This window comes from Anopheles moucheti, chromosome X (assembly GCF_943734755.1).
Source record: "Anopheles moucheti chromosome X, idAnoMoucSN_F20_07, whole genome shotgun sequence".
NCBI classification, from domain to species: Eukaryota; Metazoa; Arthropoda; class Insecta; order Diptera; family Culicidae; genus Anopheles; species Anopheles moucheti.
In genome coordinates, this window is record NC_069142.1 from 67,602 (window position 1) to 82,482 (window position 14,881).

At 36.3% G+C, this 14,881-nt stretch overlaps 1 protein-coding gene across 1 annotated transcript; it reads left to right on the plus strand.

The window, feature by feature from the left end:
• The first annotated feature begins 3,740 nt into the window (after positions 1-3,740).
• Positions 3,741-13,565, plus strand: LOC128306599 (uncharacterized). Its single transcript, XM_053044152.1, has 4 exons — positions 3,741-4,716; positions 6,552-6,772; positions 11,393-11,513; positions 12,625-13,565. The coding sequence occupies exons 1-4, from the start codon at positions 3,741-3,743 to the stop codon at positions 13,563-13,565; spliced, it is 2,259 nt and encodes a 752-aa protein (XP_052900112.1).
• The last annotated feature ends 1,316 nt before the right edge of the window (positions 13,566-14,881 follow it).

A 14,881-nucleotide genomic window follows, 5' to 3' on the forward strand; every position in this document is an offset into this window, starting at 1 on the left:
TATGTTTACAATATTTCTTGATTTAACATTATTTATTTTAGTTATTGTATTGTTATTAATGGAATGGAATGAAATTAATCAATTTATTTAGTTGTTGAACAAGTGTTATTAATGGAATTTTATAATATATATATAATTTTCTCTACAAATATTTATTTATTAATGATAATACGGCAATAGCCGTCATAATAGATGATGAATAAAAAAATATTTATTAATGTTCAATAATAATGAATAATGTTATCACAGATTTTATAATTGTAGATTCATCCCAAATTATGTACACTTCTAACCTTAAAATATCCCAACCTTAAAATAAACAGTTCAAAAGCTTATTGGAAAATACGCAGACAGCTTAAAAAAATCATACTTTGCTAGCTAATTCATAACAACAGCATTGAGGCCGAAAATGCTAAAATAAATTGTCCATTGTGACTAATTACTTGTGACATCTACGCATACAAACTTAAGATATGCTTATAATTAATTCAGCACGGGATGAAACTTTAAAGTAAGGTCTCGTTTAACAATCTGTTTCCTCTGGGAAACCCTACTTTATGTTTCGTTATATTTTTTATTTACCAGGACACAAGGAAACAAGAACAATAATAATGTTGTTATTATATTAATTAATCAGGGTCCCTCGCGATAATGCGAGTCCGACCAGAGGTCGATATCCTTCTAGTATACTTTTGTGCTTTTGTGTCAAATCATCCAAAACAACAACAACAAAAGTGCATACGAATAAGAATAGATATAACAATAGGTAAAGCAAGCTAAAGCTCTTTAAGGTGTGCTTTTCAAGCGGAGATAATACACCACTATCCATTTTTTAGTCGCAGGGATATCTATGCTTGTTTCGGCGAGTGTCTTATGTCCTACCGAACACAACAAGCCATGTTTGGCATATAAATGTGCTTTGTGGCACATCTGTGATATTCCAGTCTATCAACCTTTGAGTCGTTTTACGTTAAGAGAAAAAGGATACACAATGTCAATTTTATCGCCATCCGTCATCACCACTATCGTTCCTTACGTGGTTGTTACCGTTCGAGGGTTTATGTAACTCAAACTTGAACACATCTCAGTGAACGGTTGGTTCAAAACTAACTTTGTACCCAAAAGGTTTTGAAACCATAAAAAATCTGTGAAAGCATGCTGAAAAATGTTGGGTTTTAAACACCTGCAGCGCTCTACTCTCTATGTTACTGTATGTGGTATATCTTTTGGAATATACTACTTGTTTTTAAACTAATGAATAACAATTGGCCAATCGTACGACCATTAAATTGCATTATATTAACATAAATACTTCATTTTCCATATACATTGTTACAAAATTTTCTCATAACGATCAAATCTAAATGTGACCAAAATACTTTTTATAGTGAGCAAAATGCTAGCATTTTCGCCTAACGAGTGTTTGGACTTCTGGATTTATTTTTCAGGTCGGAGCTTCGAACTAATATAGAATGGTTTGAAACAGCAAAAATCAATAGAATCAAAAAACCATTAAACCATATAAATCATCATATAAGTAATATGAAAAATTACCTAGTATTTTGTATCCCTGGAACGGATTAAACTTGTTAAAAAGAGCTTTGATTTTTTATTGAAGTAATCAGTTGGTTAGTCTAATGGTAATCTTATTTTATATAAAAGATTACTCTGAATATTTGCTCATCCCTTTCTAACCTTCGTTTTGCCTAATCAAGAATTTCTTACCGAAACCATTTAACGAAGTTTTAATCAACCCAAAAATCATGTCTTTTTTGAAGTTTTTATATAACTTGATTTACTGATCTGCCAGACGATGTGTCATCGAACGAAATGGAAGATGTTCTGATAGTGTTGTACTTAGATAATACAGTGATAAGGGTAGAATCCTTTCACTTTCGTTTTAATGCCCTTTTCTAGTGCTGATTTCGTCCGTTTTCAACAAATCATAATCATAATCAAGGAAACAAAAACAATAATATAGATTGTTGTTATTATAAACATCAATCCGGGTCCCTCGCGATAATGCGAATCCGCCCAGTGGTCGATATTCTTCTAGTAAACTTTTGTGTCACATTCGAACAAGGTGTGGTCTAACACACCTTGGTTTGTCGTACACCTGCAGCAGCAGTATAAAGCAGGAGTAGTGTAAGTAATTCGAGACAATGTTTAATGAAAACAACGAAAACGGTGCGGTACGGAGGATTTGTGGATTTACTTATTTATTTTTATTTTCTTTTTATTTTTGTTTCCGAAAAGTTCTGTTCATCTATGGTTTGCCTTTTTCATGGTACAATTTCATTGTCCGAATGTCATATTACGATTTTTTGGACATGAGCGTTTTTTCCATTAGAGTGATTTTTTGTTGGAAAAGTTAGTTCCCATAGTTGATGTTGTCATCAATAATTACTATGTATTCCTAATTACTAATTAGGTACATTCACACGATACAAGTGTTTTACAAGCTCGATTTTATCCTTTTTTAACCTTGCCAAATGTTTATTTGCATGTATTGATGAATTTGAGCAGAGATGGCAATCTTTTGAACAGAAAAGATTGGTCAACTTTGGTGGAAAACACAAATCTTTTGCTTGCAATCGTTTGACTTGCAATCTGTACTGAAGGAACGATGTCTGATTTTAGTAGCCAGAAAAAGGTGTACATACTCATAAAAGATTCGAATCGTTTGAACGCGAAACATAAGCGAATTTGTTTGTATTACTACAGTATGTGATGGTATCGATAAGATTTGCCGTGAAAGATTTGTATTGTATTATCCTTTTTTAATTTATATTTGTAATGTGATCCTTATCAACAAGAACTATTAATCTTGCAGAAGATATATTGGGGTCATCTAAAGTTTTACATGCGTACCAAGAGATAGGTACACAGTGCTATATCCAGCTAAAGCTTTTAACATTGATTAAACTTTTCCGCGGCAGGCTGTCATTCTCCGCGGCAAGCTGTCAATTTCCGCGGTTGTGAACGGTTCCGCAGACTTGTCCATGTTCAACAACGGTGCGTTTCCGCGCCAGTTTGACAGTCTGCCGCCCATGTGGAGACGGCCTTACATAAAGGCACTCGTGCCGTGTTCGAAGTGAGGGAACTACTTCTGACATTTTGTTTAATTAAGCGGAGCATATTCGTGAGGCTTGCTTAAATAATGCATGACTTTTCGCAAATGACGATTATTGGACAAAATAGTACATATGTTGATTAAGAACATGTTGTAATAAATGAATAGCAAATGCGTTAGTGCAGTTTGTTGTTGTAGTTGTAAGCATTATATTTTAGAATTCATAATTTAGTTAACAGCTTAATCAGAATTTCGTGCTCTAACTCTTGTAAAGATAAATAATATTCAAATCAATTAGTCAATTCAAAAAGCTAAAATTGTTGATGGCTTCCTTTTCGTGCGTCTTATCCCTGTTATGCTGGAATTTAATGTCCGATTATTATATATATTTTTAATTGTTCCCTGTTTTTCTTTCTTCCAAAGGTGTAATGGCGTTTGAGTGAATGTTGATGTTGTGAACAGGAGCATAGTGGAGCAAAGTGTGATTGCATGAATATTAAATCCATAGATAATGTCTAGCGGGGAGAGATAGCAAGAAAAAAAAATAAGCACATAGAAGACGGCTGACGACACGAACGAATAATAAGAAGTAGTCAACCAACACCGAACTAAGGTTACGTATTTTGCCAGCGATAAAACTATTGCAGGGCTAGTATCCTACACCACCATGTGGCCAGGCTCTAGTGCAGATATCAGTGGTATACGAACGGAACGCGATACACAGTTGCTATTGTCAACGGTAACGCCATTGATTGCAAGTTCGAGATTGTATCTGGATGGGCGCCATGAAACGTACCACTCGGATGAGTTGGTTCTCCCGGGCAGTGTGAGTACATCGTTGATGAATATGTCCCACGAGCTGATACATGTCTTGGCATCAGAAAACGACAGCGCTTCACCCGATTTGTTAGAAAATTTGACTGAATTGTATGGTCCGAAACGAGACCCACTCTACGTGGTAATTCCCATAACGGTTATCTATCTGCTGATTTTCTTCACTGGCGTCGTGGGCAACATTAGCACGTGCATCGTGATCGCACGCAATAGATCTATGCACACCGCCACCAACTATTATTTATTTAGCCTAGCTGTTTCCGATTTTCTCCTGCTGGTTTCGGGCGTCCCGCAAGAGATCTACTTTATCTGGAGCAAGTACCCGTACGTGTTTGGTGAAACGTTTTGCGTGCTGCGCGGCATTGCTGCGGAGACCTCTGCCAATGCAACCGTACTGACGATTACCGCTTTCACGGTAGAGCGGTACGTTGCCATCTGTCATCCGTTTCTCTCACATACTATGTCAAAGCTTAGTCGTGCAATACGTTTTATCTTTGTGATTTGGCTGATCGCGAGCGTGTCGGCGGTACCGCAGGCGTTGCAGTTCGGTGTCACCAACCAAGGTGGTATCGATCAGTGCGTGGTAAAGCGCATCATCATTCAGCACTCCTTTGAGCTTTCTACCTTTCTGTTCTTTTTCGCGCCAATGACGCTCATAACTGTGCTGTATGCGTTGATCGGGCTGAAACTGCGCTCCTCCGCGTTGATGCAGCGCGACGGTACATTGCAGCGAAGAAACAATGTTTTGCCCAGCTCACGCCAGTCATCCACCAACACTCAGGGCACACGGCGTGTTCTCAAAATGCTTGGTAAGATATAAAAAATATTTTTTTCTAATCTTTTGCCATCTTTTTATCTTAAATTAATATATTCCACTATCCTTAGTAAGATACTTGTTAAGGTGTTTATTTCGTTATTAATTTTATTTATATGTTTAATTTATATTGCTGAATTATAATTTCAAGTTCAATGTTTTTTTGTAGTAATTACCATAGTAAATCATCACGATAAAAATGGCATCCAGTACGCCGAACGAATACTTTGAATGCGGATTTTATTTGAGATTAGTTGACAGCATTAACAATTTGATAAGGGACCGCAAAAGGTTTCAAAATGAAAAAGGTCATAAATAGATTCCAGCGTTATTCTGTAACGCAAATATTTTCTTTTCCAATGTAAGTCCTACGTAAGCAGCTATGAATAACCAAAATTTCTCTCAGAATCCGGAAGGTACTTGTTGGTGATATAATTTCGGTAGGCTGCGTCGTTTTTGTTAAGTTTATGCATATCTACGTAAATTGTTAAAGGCATACATAACATTCAAATGAGGAGTCGTTGTTTAATTCGCTATAAATATAATGTTATTAATTGAAAAAATATTTTTCTGATATATTGATGACTGATGACGAATGGATTACTATAAATGAGCCAAAGCTTTTATAACACATTAAATTATTATGTTTACACTTTTGATATCCCTAGTTAGTTTGAACCTAGTAATACCCTAAACGATTCTAAATGAGCTGGAGTTGCAAATACTAAAATCTGGGCTATTTAGTATTCAAAACAGTCGGTTTAACAGTTATTTAAAGATTTCAAGGTTATAATAAATTTGTGGCATAACATTTCGTTCTGAATCATATCAAATACAACAACGATAGACAAACGATAAACAACATCGAAATACGCCAACAACCAATACAACTGAACATGCCCGGGATAAGGCAAATTGCAAGGAGGACATGCCTTGTTTCATTTGTTATTTACTCTCAATACAAGCATTATTGAAAATACGGCAATGCCATCATAATGGAAATTAAATAAAAAAATAAAAATTTCGTTCTGAATGTAATAAGATACTAATCTACGAGAGAGTGAGAATGCTCAAGCACATAAATAACGGTGTACATTAAGTTACGAGAGTTTTTCAAGATGTTTACAAAATGGATAAAAGGAAATGATGAAAGAAACGGTTGTTCTACTGCATAGAAAGTTTTTCCATGTAAGGGTCGTTTAATCTGACAGCAAGTTGTCAGCAAGAATAAAAAATACGATTGAATGAAGATTGCGTGTTCGTGGACGTTTAAAAATTATTGCACAACTCCGAGCTTAGAGTTTAACTTTAATTACTGGCAACAAAAATCGTACATCGTTTGAAAAATGCATATGTTATTAACTTTCTGCGTGGTTTTGATGTTTCACATGATTTTGTTAAATCAATCAATTCTTGTTTATCTTCCTTTTTCATGTCTTTATCGCAGTCACAAGAAGTATTTTTAAATTAAAGTAGATTGTGGAAATAGACATTTTATTTAAATTATTGTTCATTACCTCCCAAATTAAAAAGCAAGGGCAGACTGAATTAGGTTGTTTGAATGATCATTTTCTCCTTGAACATCAAGGTTCTTTTTATTCTAGGATATATGTTTGGCTAAGGAAATTAATTAACGTAATAAAAGGTTCTTATAAGCCTAAATAATTCCAAACGTTGTATAATCCCATCGATTTTGCTTTACGGTTTTATTCTTGTTACTGATGTGAATGTCATAGAAGGAAAGTATGTTTTTTGTAAGGTTTTCACAAAAAACATTAGCTAAATTTGCCTCTCTAATGCCACACGTTCTCATTTCCCTACGTTTTCTAGTGGCTGTTGTTGTTGCTTTCTTCTTTTGCTGGGCTCCATTCCACGCGCAGCGGCTTGTTTACATCTACGGAGTAGACAAGGACCATCAACCTTCTGACCCACTAATTCTGAAGCTGTTCGTCATCACAACTTATATTTCCGGTATCCTCTACTATCTGTCGACGTGTATAAATCCACTATTGTATAACATCATGAGCAACAAATTCCGACAAGCGTTCAAGGTACGAAATTTGCTTAAATTCCATTGCTTGTTTTTCAGCGTCATTTTTGTTGTAAGCTATGCTTGTTCACCAGGAACAAGATTATTTGATATTTACTCGTAACAAGGGATAAAAATGGAAACCAAGTGGCGATGTAACGCTTGTCATATGTGTAGTTTAATCATTTCTAAGCTATTATTTAGTGTTAGCGTACATGAAGACGGGGTTATTGATGATCCTATGGGTGGTGTGGAATTTTTAACTATTTAGACATTGAATCCAGTTGGATTGAAATTACTATGACTACCACAAATCAAGTGCAATTGGAAGACCCACAGGAAAATGCAGCATGGTTGACTAATAAATGAATTTGGACACATTCATTAACACGTTCAGCGCTACCTTGACGGGGCACATTCCTAAATGTACCTAACATGGGTACATTCCTGAGTTTTTGCATGACCATGTGTATAATAGCAATTCTAACGAAGCAAATGAATGAAAGCAAATAACTACTATTTGAGCTAAACAGTTGTTTTGCACATTGAATGGCGTGTGTTTCATACTAGTCCACCATACGTCTTTTCAAACTTGCTATGCCAAAGTAAAATCTCAGTAAATAAAACAGTTAATGAGTACACCACAATCTCAAAACGCACCTAGCACTTTACTTTTAAAAATAAACCAAATGTGGTTATGAAAAAGATGATGGCGATAAAACTATAAACATGCGACGAGTCACGCATTCTCAGAGCACTCTTTATTTTACGAACTGTCATCAAAGCTAATTTTTACTGTGGCAAATAACTAAAAATATGTGCAAAACAGAAAATATAAAAGATGAAGTACAACTTCAGGAAAATCCAGGTTGCCACCTCAGCGATATATCACGGAATTTTAAATTAGTGGGGCTGATACGAGCCAGCAAGAAGTGCATTGGCGAAAGATTTATGTCATACTGGAGCGAATGCGATCCCGAAGTAGAGAGCAGCAGCCATGGCTGATATGCGGATCAAAGGTGAAGAAACAATTTAACAGGATCGATCTTTGTATCGTCCGTTGCTTACCAAGCGAGCGTTTGCAGAGGTATTTTTTATGTTTTTATTTTCCACGTTCACTGACGGAAGTTTATTATTATAGCTTCACCCGGCTTTCTTCTCCATAGAGCTGTAAATACACACAACCTAGACCGAGGAAAAATCTATCACCTTTGTATCTTATGCTTGCTGATGTGCGAAACAGTAAAAATTCTTCTGCAATCTGATTTATATAGTTTCTTCCTTACTCCCTGAATAGAGGTGATGAGAGGGTTTTTGATACAAAAGGTGGTGTTTTTGAATATATTTAATTATCTATATACTTGCAAACTCTAGCGCCATTTGAGGAATACGGACACCCGCTAACCGTTTCAGAAATCATAAAGCTGAAAATGGTACTTAACGGAATTACATTTTAATGTTATCAAACATACTACAGTTTTATTTGATAGCATTGCGAACCCCTGCAGTCGCCGCTTGACTGTTGAAGATAGTTTAGAACCAAATTTAAATATATGAAAAAAATGAATACTGTGAATTTTCTTTATCAAAAAAAAATCAGATAAATTATGCTGAATGTAAAGTAGGCATTACAGTTGTTTATTGCTTTTAAAAAGATAAAATAAGTTAATCTCTTCTGCTGTCATCGTTATTATCGCTTTGTACTTTAAACAAACATCAAAACATCCCATAGGAATCTTTAGTTGCTACGAGTGGTTAGAGTATATGCATGCATAAAAGTTATACATTTTCTGGTCCTTCAAAATGCCACGATCAGAACCATTTAGAGTACCATAATCCGCAGAACACGAAGGAATATTCCAGTGAACAATAGGTATATGAGAAGAAGTTGTCATTTTAATCAAAAATATCGAGTACTTCAACTTATCCAAAAGTTTTTGGTGAAATAGAAAGGCTATGAACGTTCCAAATTAAGAACCTAATGTTGTTGCAACATGTTTTTTTGAAACCCCCTGTTTTATTTGTAGTATTTATTTACGATTTGTTGGTTATTGACACATTCCAACGTATTTTGATGCGGGCCCTCATAACATATAGGGCACGATGCCGGTGACATGATGGTAGCGGCGCCGGTCGTCACACGGCCCGTTCGGACCAAAATCTCATCCGGACCAATCCCCCGAAACAAGAACTGACCATCCGGCTACGTGGTAAAATAAGTCTAGCAAGCTAGAACTAGCGCAGACCTGACCAAGTAGGTCGTTACGCCAAGAAGAGAGAGAACAAATTTTGTATATTATTTAATTCGCCTCATACCATTAAACACATACAGCTTTAAACGGCAGTCACGTTTCCAAACACAGGACTAGGGTGTCGGATGTAAAATCCATTTGTTTTAGTATAGGAATGGAGGTAAGATGATAAATGTTCTAAGTCCAAAAGAGTAATATTTTTTAGCAACTCGTTAAGAAATAGCGTTCAGCCAAATAATTTAAATTTTTTTTAGGGAAGGAATTGTTCAAAACAAAATTTAATTCCTTGACCATTCCTGGACCAGGTAGGATAAAAAATCCTCGAAGAAACCCACCGGCAAACATAACCATACAGCTATGTTTATTATGAAACGCATCCTAAAAACAATTCTACTTAGCATTCTCGTATGTGTTATTCACAAAACATAAAAAGCACATAAAAGCAAGTATTTTGGCAAATCCAATAGATCTGATTATTTATATAGTTATGGTACGCATGGTGCGTTGCATCCGACACCCTAGTCCCGTGTTTGGAAACGTGACTTCAGAGCATCAGCATGTCACCTGATGGTCTAGGAATGTCACCACTTAACATGGTACCGTGGCAAACGTGATCAACGGGAGTAACTCCTAGATGCCGAACTAGCAGTCTTGTCTCGTCGAGCAGACACAGCGGATCGAAACATACCTTTTTCAAATAATAAATAGACCATTTTAACTATATAAAACCCTATTATCGGCTTCGAAAAATCAATGAAGGATTTTATTTTTGACATTTACATACAGATAAAAGTTTTATTCCCTTCCAATTACTAGAATATATTTCTCCACGGTAGAACGGCACAGAATGTAGAATATCCTATAATGTAAAACGAAATAAAACCAATAAAAAGGCTCACTGTGAGTAATAATAAATCATTCTCAGCAATCGTGCTGTACGTAGACAACAGCTTAACATCATAATAAAATAACCTATTAGCTATTTCTATTTTCTACAGACAAAATTATATTTGTCCGACAAAAAGGCCACACACCGTTATCAATTATCTTCTTATTTTCTGGTTTACTGAATCTTAACCGTTCAAACGAACGAAAATGAGTTTACAAAGTAAAATTTTTAGTCCGAAAATGCGTCTATGAACTTCTATTCAATCTTACACGCACAATCTTACACGCTTGTGACTTGTCATCCAAACAAACGCTAATTAACCTTCAAAAGAGTGTAAAGTTTTGGGCAAAAGGGAATGTTTGTCTACAAAGGTGCTTACAGTAATCGAAAAGTTGTTTCTTAGCTTTTCTTTCCACAGTTAGAGTAAAGGGGCGTTGCTAACTCGAGAACAAAGAACTTCAGGGTAAATTGTACTCCCTGCTGTTCGTAAAATCGGTTCAAAATCTAGCGTGAGGAGGGGGTAAACCTTAACGATTCTGCGACCACCTTTATCCTCTTGAGGATGAGTCTCGATACCTTAAGACCAAGAGCTTAACTAGAAAACGAATTCAGGTGGGGATTATGATTATGGATGTTAACAATGGACGTACAATGTGACCCAATGATATTTGGTAAAATGATCTTAGCACACATTCAAACCATGTGTATCTGGCAACTACTTAATATCGTATTGTAAATTATTAAAACTTGTATGATTATTTATAATATCTTTAAACAACTTCGTTTACTCAAACCTATTAAGAATCATCGTAATCGTTGTCATCCTCATCATCAGTAACGATATTTGGTTAGAAATTGCAATTCATAAAGTTCACGAAAAAATATCGATCCGAGGTACACTCCACAAATTGTACGACGAGTGGGATCTTCCAAGCGCTCCATTAGAAAGTTGTAGAACGTTGTACATTGTCAACATTTCTTGAAGCTTTAGGCACAGACGTCGTGCATGATAAAAACCCATAAGCCCAATCATATGTTATGCGATATTTTACTATTGCATAGGAGTATTTTTGTAATATTTACATGTGGTTGTTGCAAATTATCAAAAAGGGTCATTGTTGTGAAGTCAATAAGATTCAATTACATTTCATTAGGGAATATTAACTTATACCATAGTTTTATGTTAACTAATTCGTTAACGTTTTTATAATTCGGCTATTCAAAACAGACCATTCTTCAGTTTTACTAAGTCTACTACTAATACAATGGAGCAGAGTTGCATAGTGCAATTGCTTCGTAGGAATTGAACGTGCTGTTAATATATGTTTCGTTGTGTAAAAACATAAATCTACTACAGTAGAATCTTTTTTTTTGGGTACTCATCATCATCTGTTGTAATATGATGATGATGCGCTCACACACGCACCTTACTGTTGAGCTTGGTCCCGTCTGGTCTCATCTGGTTATTTAAGATGATTCATTTACAGTCCATTTTATTTAGGAGACGCTGGCCAACTGCTGTCAAATTGCGAGTCAATCAAATAGTACGCAGCGGTCATACCGAATACTGCCCCGACGGGAACGACGATCTGCTGCAAACAAGGAATCTTCCGACATCTCAGGTAAGCTATTGTAAGGTTCTCTTGTATCTTAAAATGTAATGGCAGTATTTCTAATAATCATAACAAGCAATGTGTTAACCTTTGAATGTTAGACTCAACTTTTTGGTTCATATCATTCGCATGCATTATGTAAGTTAGTTCGAAGTGTAAGGACGTATGTTCAGTTTGTTATTTTCCGTATCACTGCGTATTACACTACTTGTTTTTTGGCTACCTATTGTGCGAACCAGTACAAAAGTCATTAGGTCAATCACCGTGACAATTTGGAGGGTTTTTGTTTTTCCTTAGATTCCCGTTTTGTTTTGTGAATTGTTTTATATTGTACCACAATAAACTACACAGTTATTTCAGGCAGTTCTCCTACGTTTTGGACGTCGCTTGTTCAGCACTTAAATTAATGTATGTTCATGTATATGACATTGGCGTTGTTTTGATTTGTTTCCTTTTTGAAATGGCATACCTTGAGTATTAACAAACAGATTAAGGTAGGATTTCAATTTTATGATCAGCAAGATATCTATATATATATATATATATATATATATATATATATATATATATATATATATAAGATCTTCAAATCTTCAATTCCGAAGGAATGCATAAAAAATAAAATATTATAGATTTAGCCGACCAGCTCTTATTTGAGCAGATCCAACTTCTCCTCAAGAAAAAAGAACCGGTTCGAGTGGAGGTCATTACGTCTTCGCAGTTTGGAGTTGTTTTTGTTACTTGAAACTTGGCTTTTTCAGATAGTAATTGTATGATGCTCTATTACTGGCTGAGTTGATATTATGTAGGTAATGCTTTAATTACATTATTTTTGGAATTTCATTACATTTGATTGGAACCCCCTGAAAAGCTAAAATGTTTGTTGATACAAATTGAGATTATTTGATTAACCGAAAATTCGCTGATGCTTTATAATTTTATTGCATCGTTTGCCTTGATAAAATGGGTAGGATTTAAATATTGTTTATGCGAAGCTTTGCTTACAAAACAAAAATTAAACCCCTTCAAAGATCTATGTTCAACCCTCTGCCTTCATAAGCCTGTTTGAACCGAGCATCTGGCTTACTAGTTCTGTTTTTGTGTTTCGTTCTTATTGCAGGCAATTCCATTAAGGACGAAAGTCTGTATTCGTCCTCTACTCAGAAACAGTCCTTCGACTCCATAACGTTATCTCGAGGCCAATCGCTTAGGCGCGCGTCGTTGTCAACGGCACTCAGTGTACAAGAGAGCGTTCTTTCCTCGCCTATCGCATATACAGCCCTCTATCATAACGGCCACCAGCCACATGCGAACGTTTCCCAGCATACCTATCACTACAGACACCAGCATGCGTTTATTCCACCATCCTATGGCGAGAAACCGGCTTACAAAGTATTTGTATCTAGTAAGTCTGATCGCCCAGGACTGGATATGTACACACAGGAACGTGAACTGCAATTGAACATATTTGCATCATCGAGCGTATCCGGAGCAACAGGCAGTAATGATAGGTGTAAAGGTTCCGAACACCTTGATGATCGCACTCTAAAGCGCATTAGTATCCAGATTAATCAGATTAGTATGGGAAACTTTGCTGCGCGTGGTACTGGATTGTCGGAGAAGGACATTACGGCAAGCGGCAATCGACTATCGGAGCGCAGAGATACGCAGCGGCTTTTATGCAAGCAGCCACATGGTCAGAATGGTCGTATAGAGATATTCGTACGTAACCGGCAGCGGCAGCAACAGCGCAGCTACCAACGTCTGTGGCGTTTCTTTCAACATGTGCGTCCACTGCGCCAAACCGCCGAAATAAGTGTAGGGAGGCAAAAGTTGACATCATCTTCTGGTGCAGTCGTTCACCTTTACGAAGATCCCTCGTCGGATGTGGCATCTTTGGCTGAAGGCCAATTTCTCGCAAATAAACTCGCATCCGTTACGGTTGATCGAAAACATATTGTTGGTGTTGAAGATAGAAGCTGTGAAAACCACTCGGTGTTAAACGACGACCTCGAAGCGTATATGAGGGAGATAAAGCTTCGCGAAATTATCAACCGTTAGACAATTGATGTCTTGCAGCAGCTATCAACGAAATTTGTTAGATTCGTTGGATGAACGAGGTTACCTTTGGAAGCAGAAACGAACTGGTTTCAATATTGACAGCTTTTGTCAATCTACATGAAAAGAACCAGACGTATGTGCTGCCAGACTGTCGGGGAAAAAGTGCAGTAAGTAACAGAACTTGTATCAATGTGCAATCGTATTCATTCCATAATTCTCGCTGCGAGAAGGATAAAAAATTGATGCATGAGAAAAATAAAGCGTTTGTGTAACATGTCTCATTTTTGGCATTTGAAAGTACCTTTAATTAGAAAAAATTGAAACAGTAACGTTCAGGTGATGTGGCAGGAATATAAACTGAAAGCTCGTAGTAATAACAGGCACGTGCAGTTCTGTAGTACATCGTACATCCCACTGATGCTAAATCCACAATAAGCCTCAATGACGGTAGGGAGCATGATTTGATGAGTTAATGTCGAGTAACAAGTGTGAAATTATCAGAAAACTGTTTCATAAAGATAAGCTTCACAGTTTTACTATATAGAAGCTTAGCTTAAGAAACAAGACACTATATTAGTTTAACGATGGTACTGCAAACTGTCAAGTAATGTGTCGTGTTGATTTAGTTACTTTTATTTAGAAACTAATTTTAATAAGCACCGCTAACACATATATTTATTAAAAAGCCTGCAAAGCAATTGTGTACAAAAAAAAGAAAACGGCTAGGTTTCAGGGTACTTATACTGCGAAAAGATCAAAAGTGGTTATATTTTTTATCCTTTTTTTCCAGCTGATTTAAAAGCTGATTTACAAACCCCCTCGACTGTCTTCAATCAATTATATTAAATTGTACGATGGGAGGCGTACAAGTGGCTTTGCCGTTCACGCTTGCATGGCAATAATAGGCAAGCATACCAAACTTAGGCACCTAAACCGGTATTACGTATGCATCGCTTTCCTGAAAATGTGCTGGGATGTGTATTTAGTCTACCGTTACATATGATTACTGTTATTGCTAGATATGATTATTAACGTAAGTGTTAAAGTAATTGGAAAGCTTTTTTATATTGTCTACGTGCATTATCAATGGAGCCCCGATGAATGCCGAAAATGAGCGTGGATGCGTGCCGCATGAATAATCCAACACGTTCTAGGTTACCGTTGCGTAAGGACAGCTTGTTTACCCATTTATGCAAATGATTCTATGGTAAATAAATTTCTGCGTGCGGTTCGTTTGCTTTTGCTAGAAGTTTATCCAGTATGGTAAGTAAGAAATTTTATGAAATATTATGATTTCATGTAAGCAGCTTAGCCAC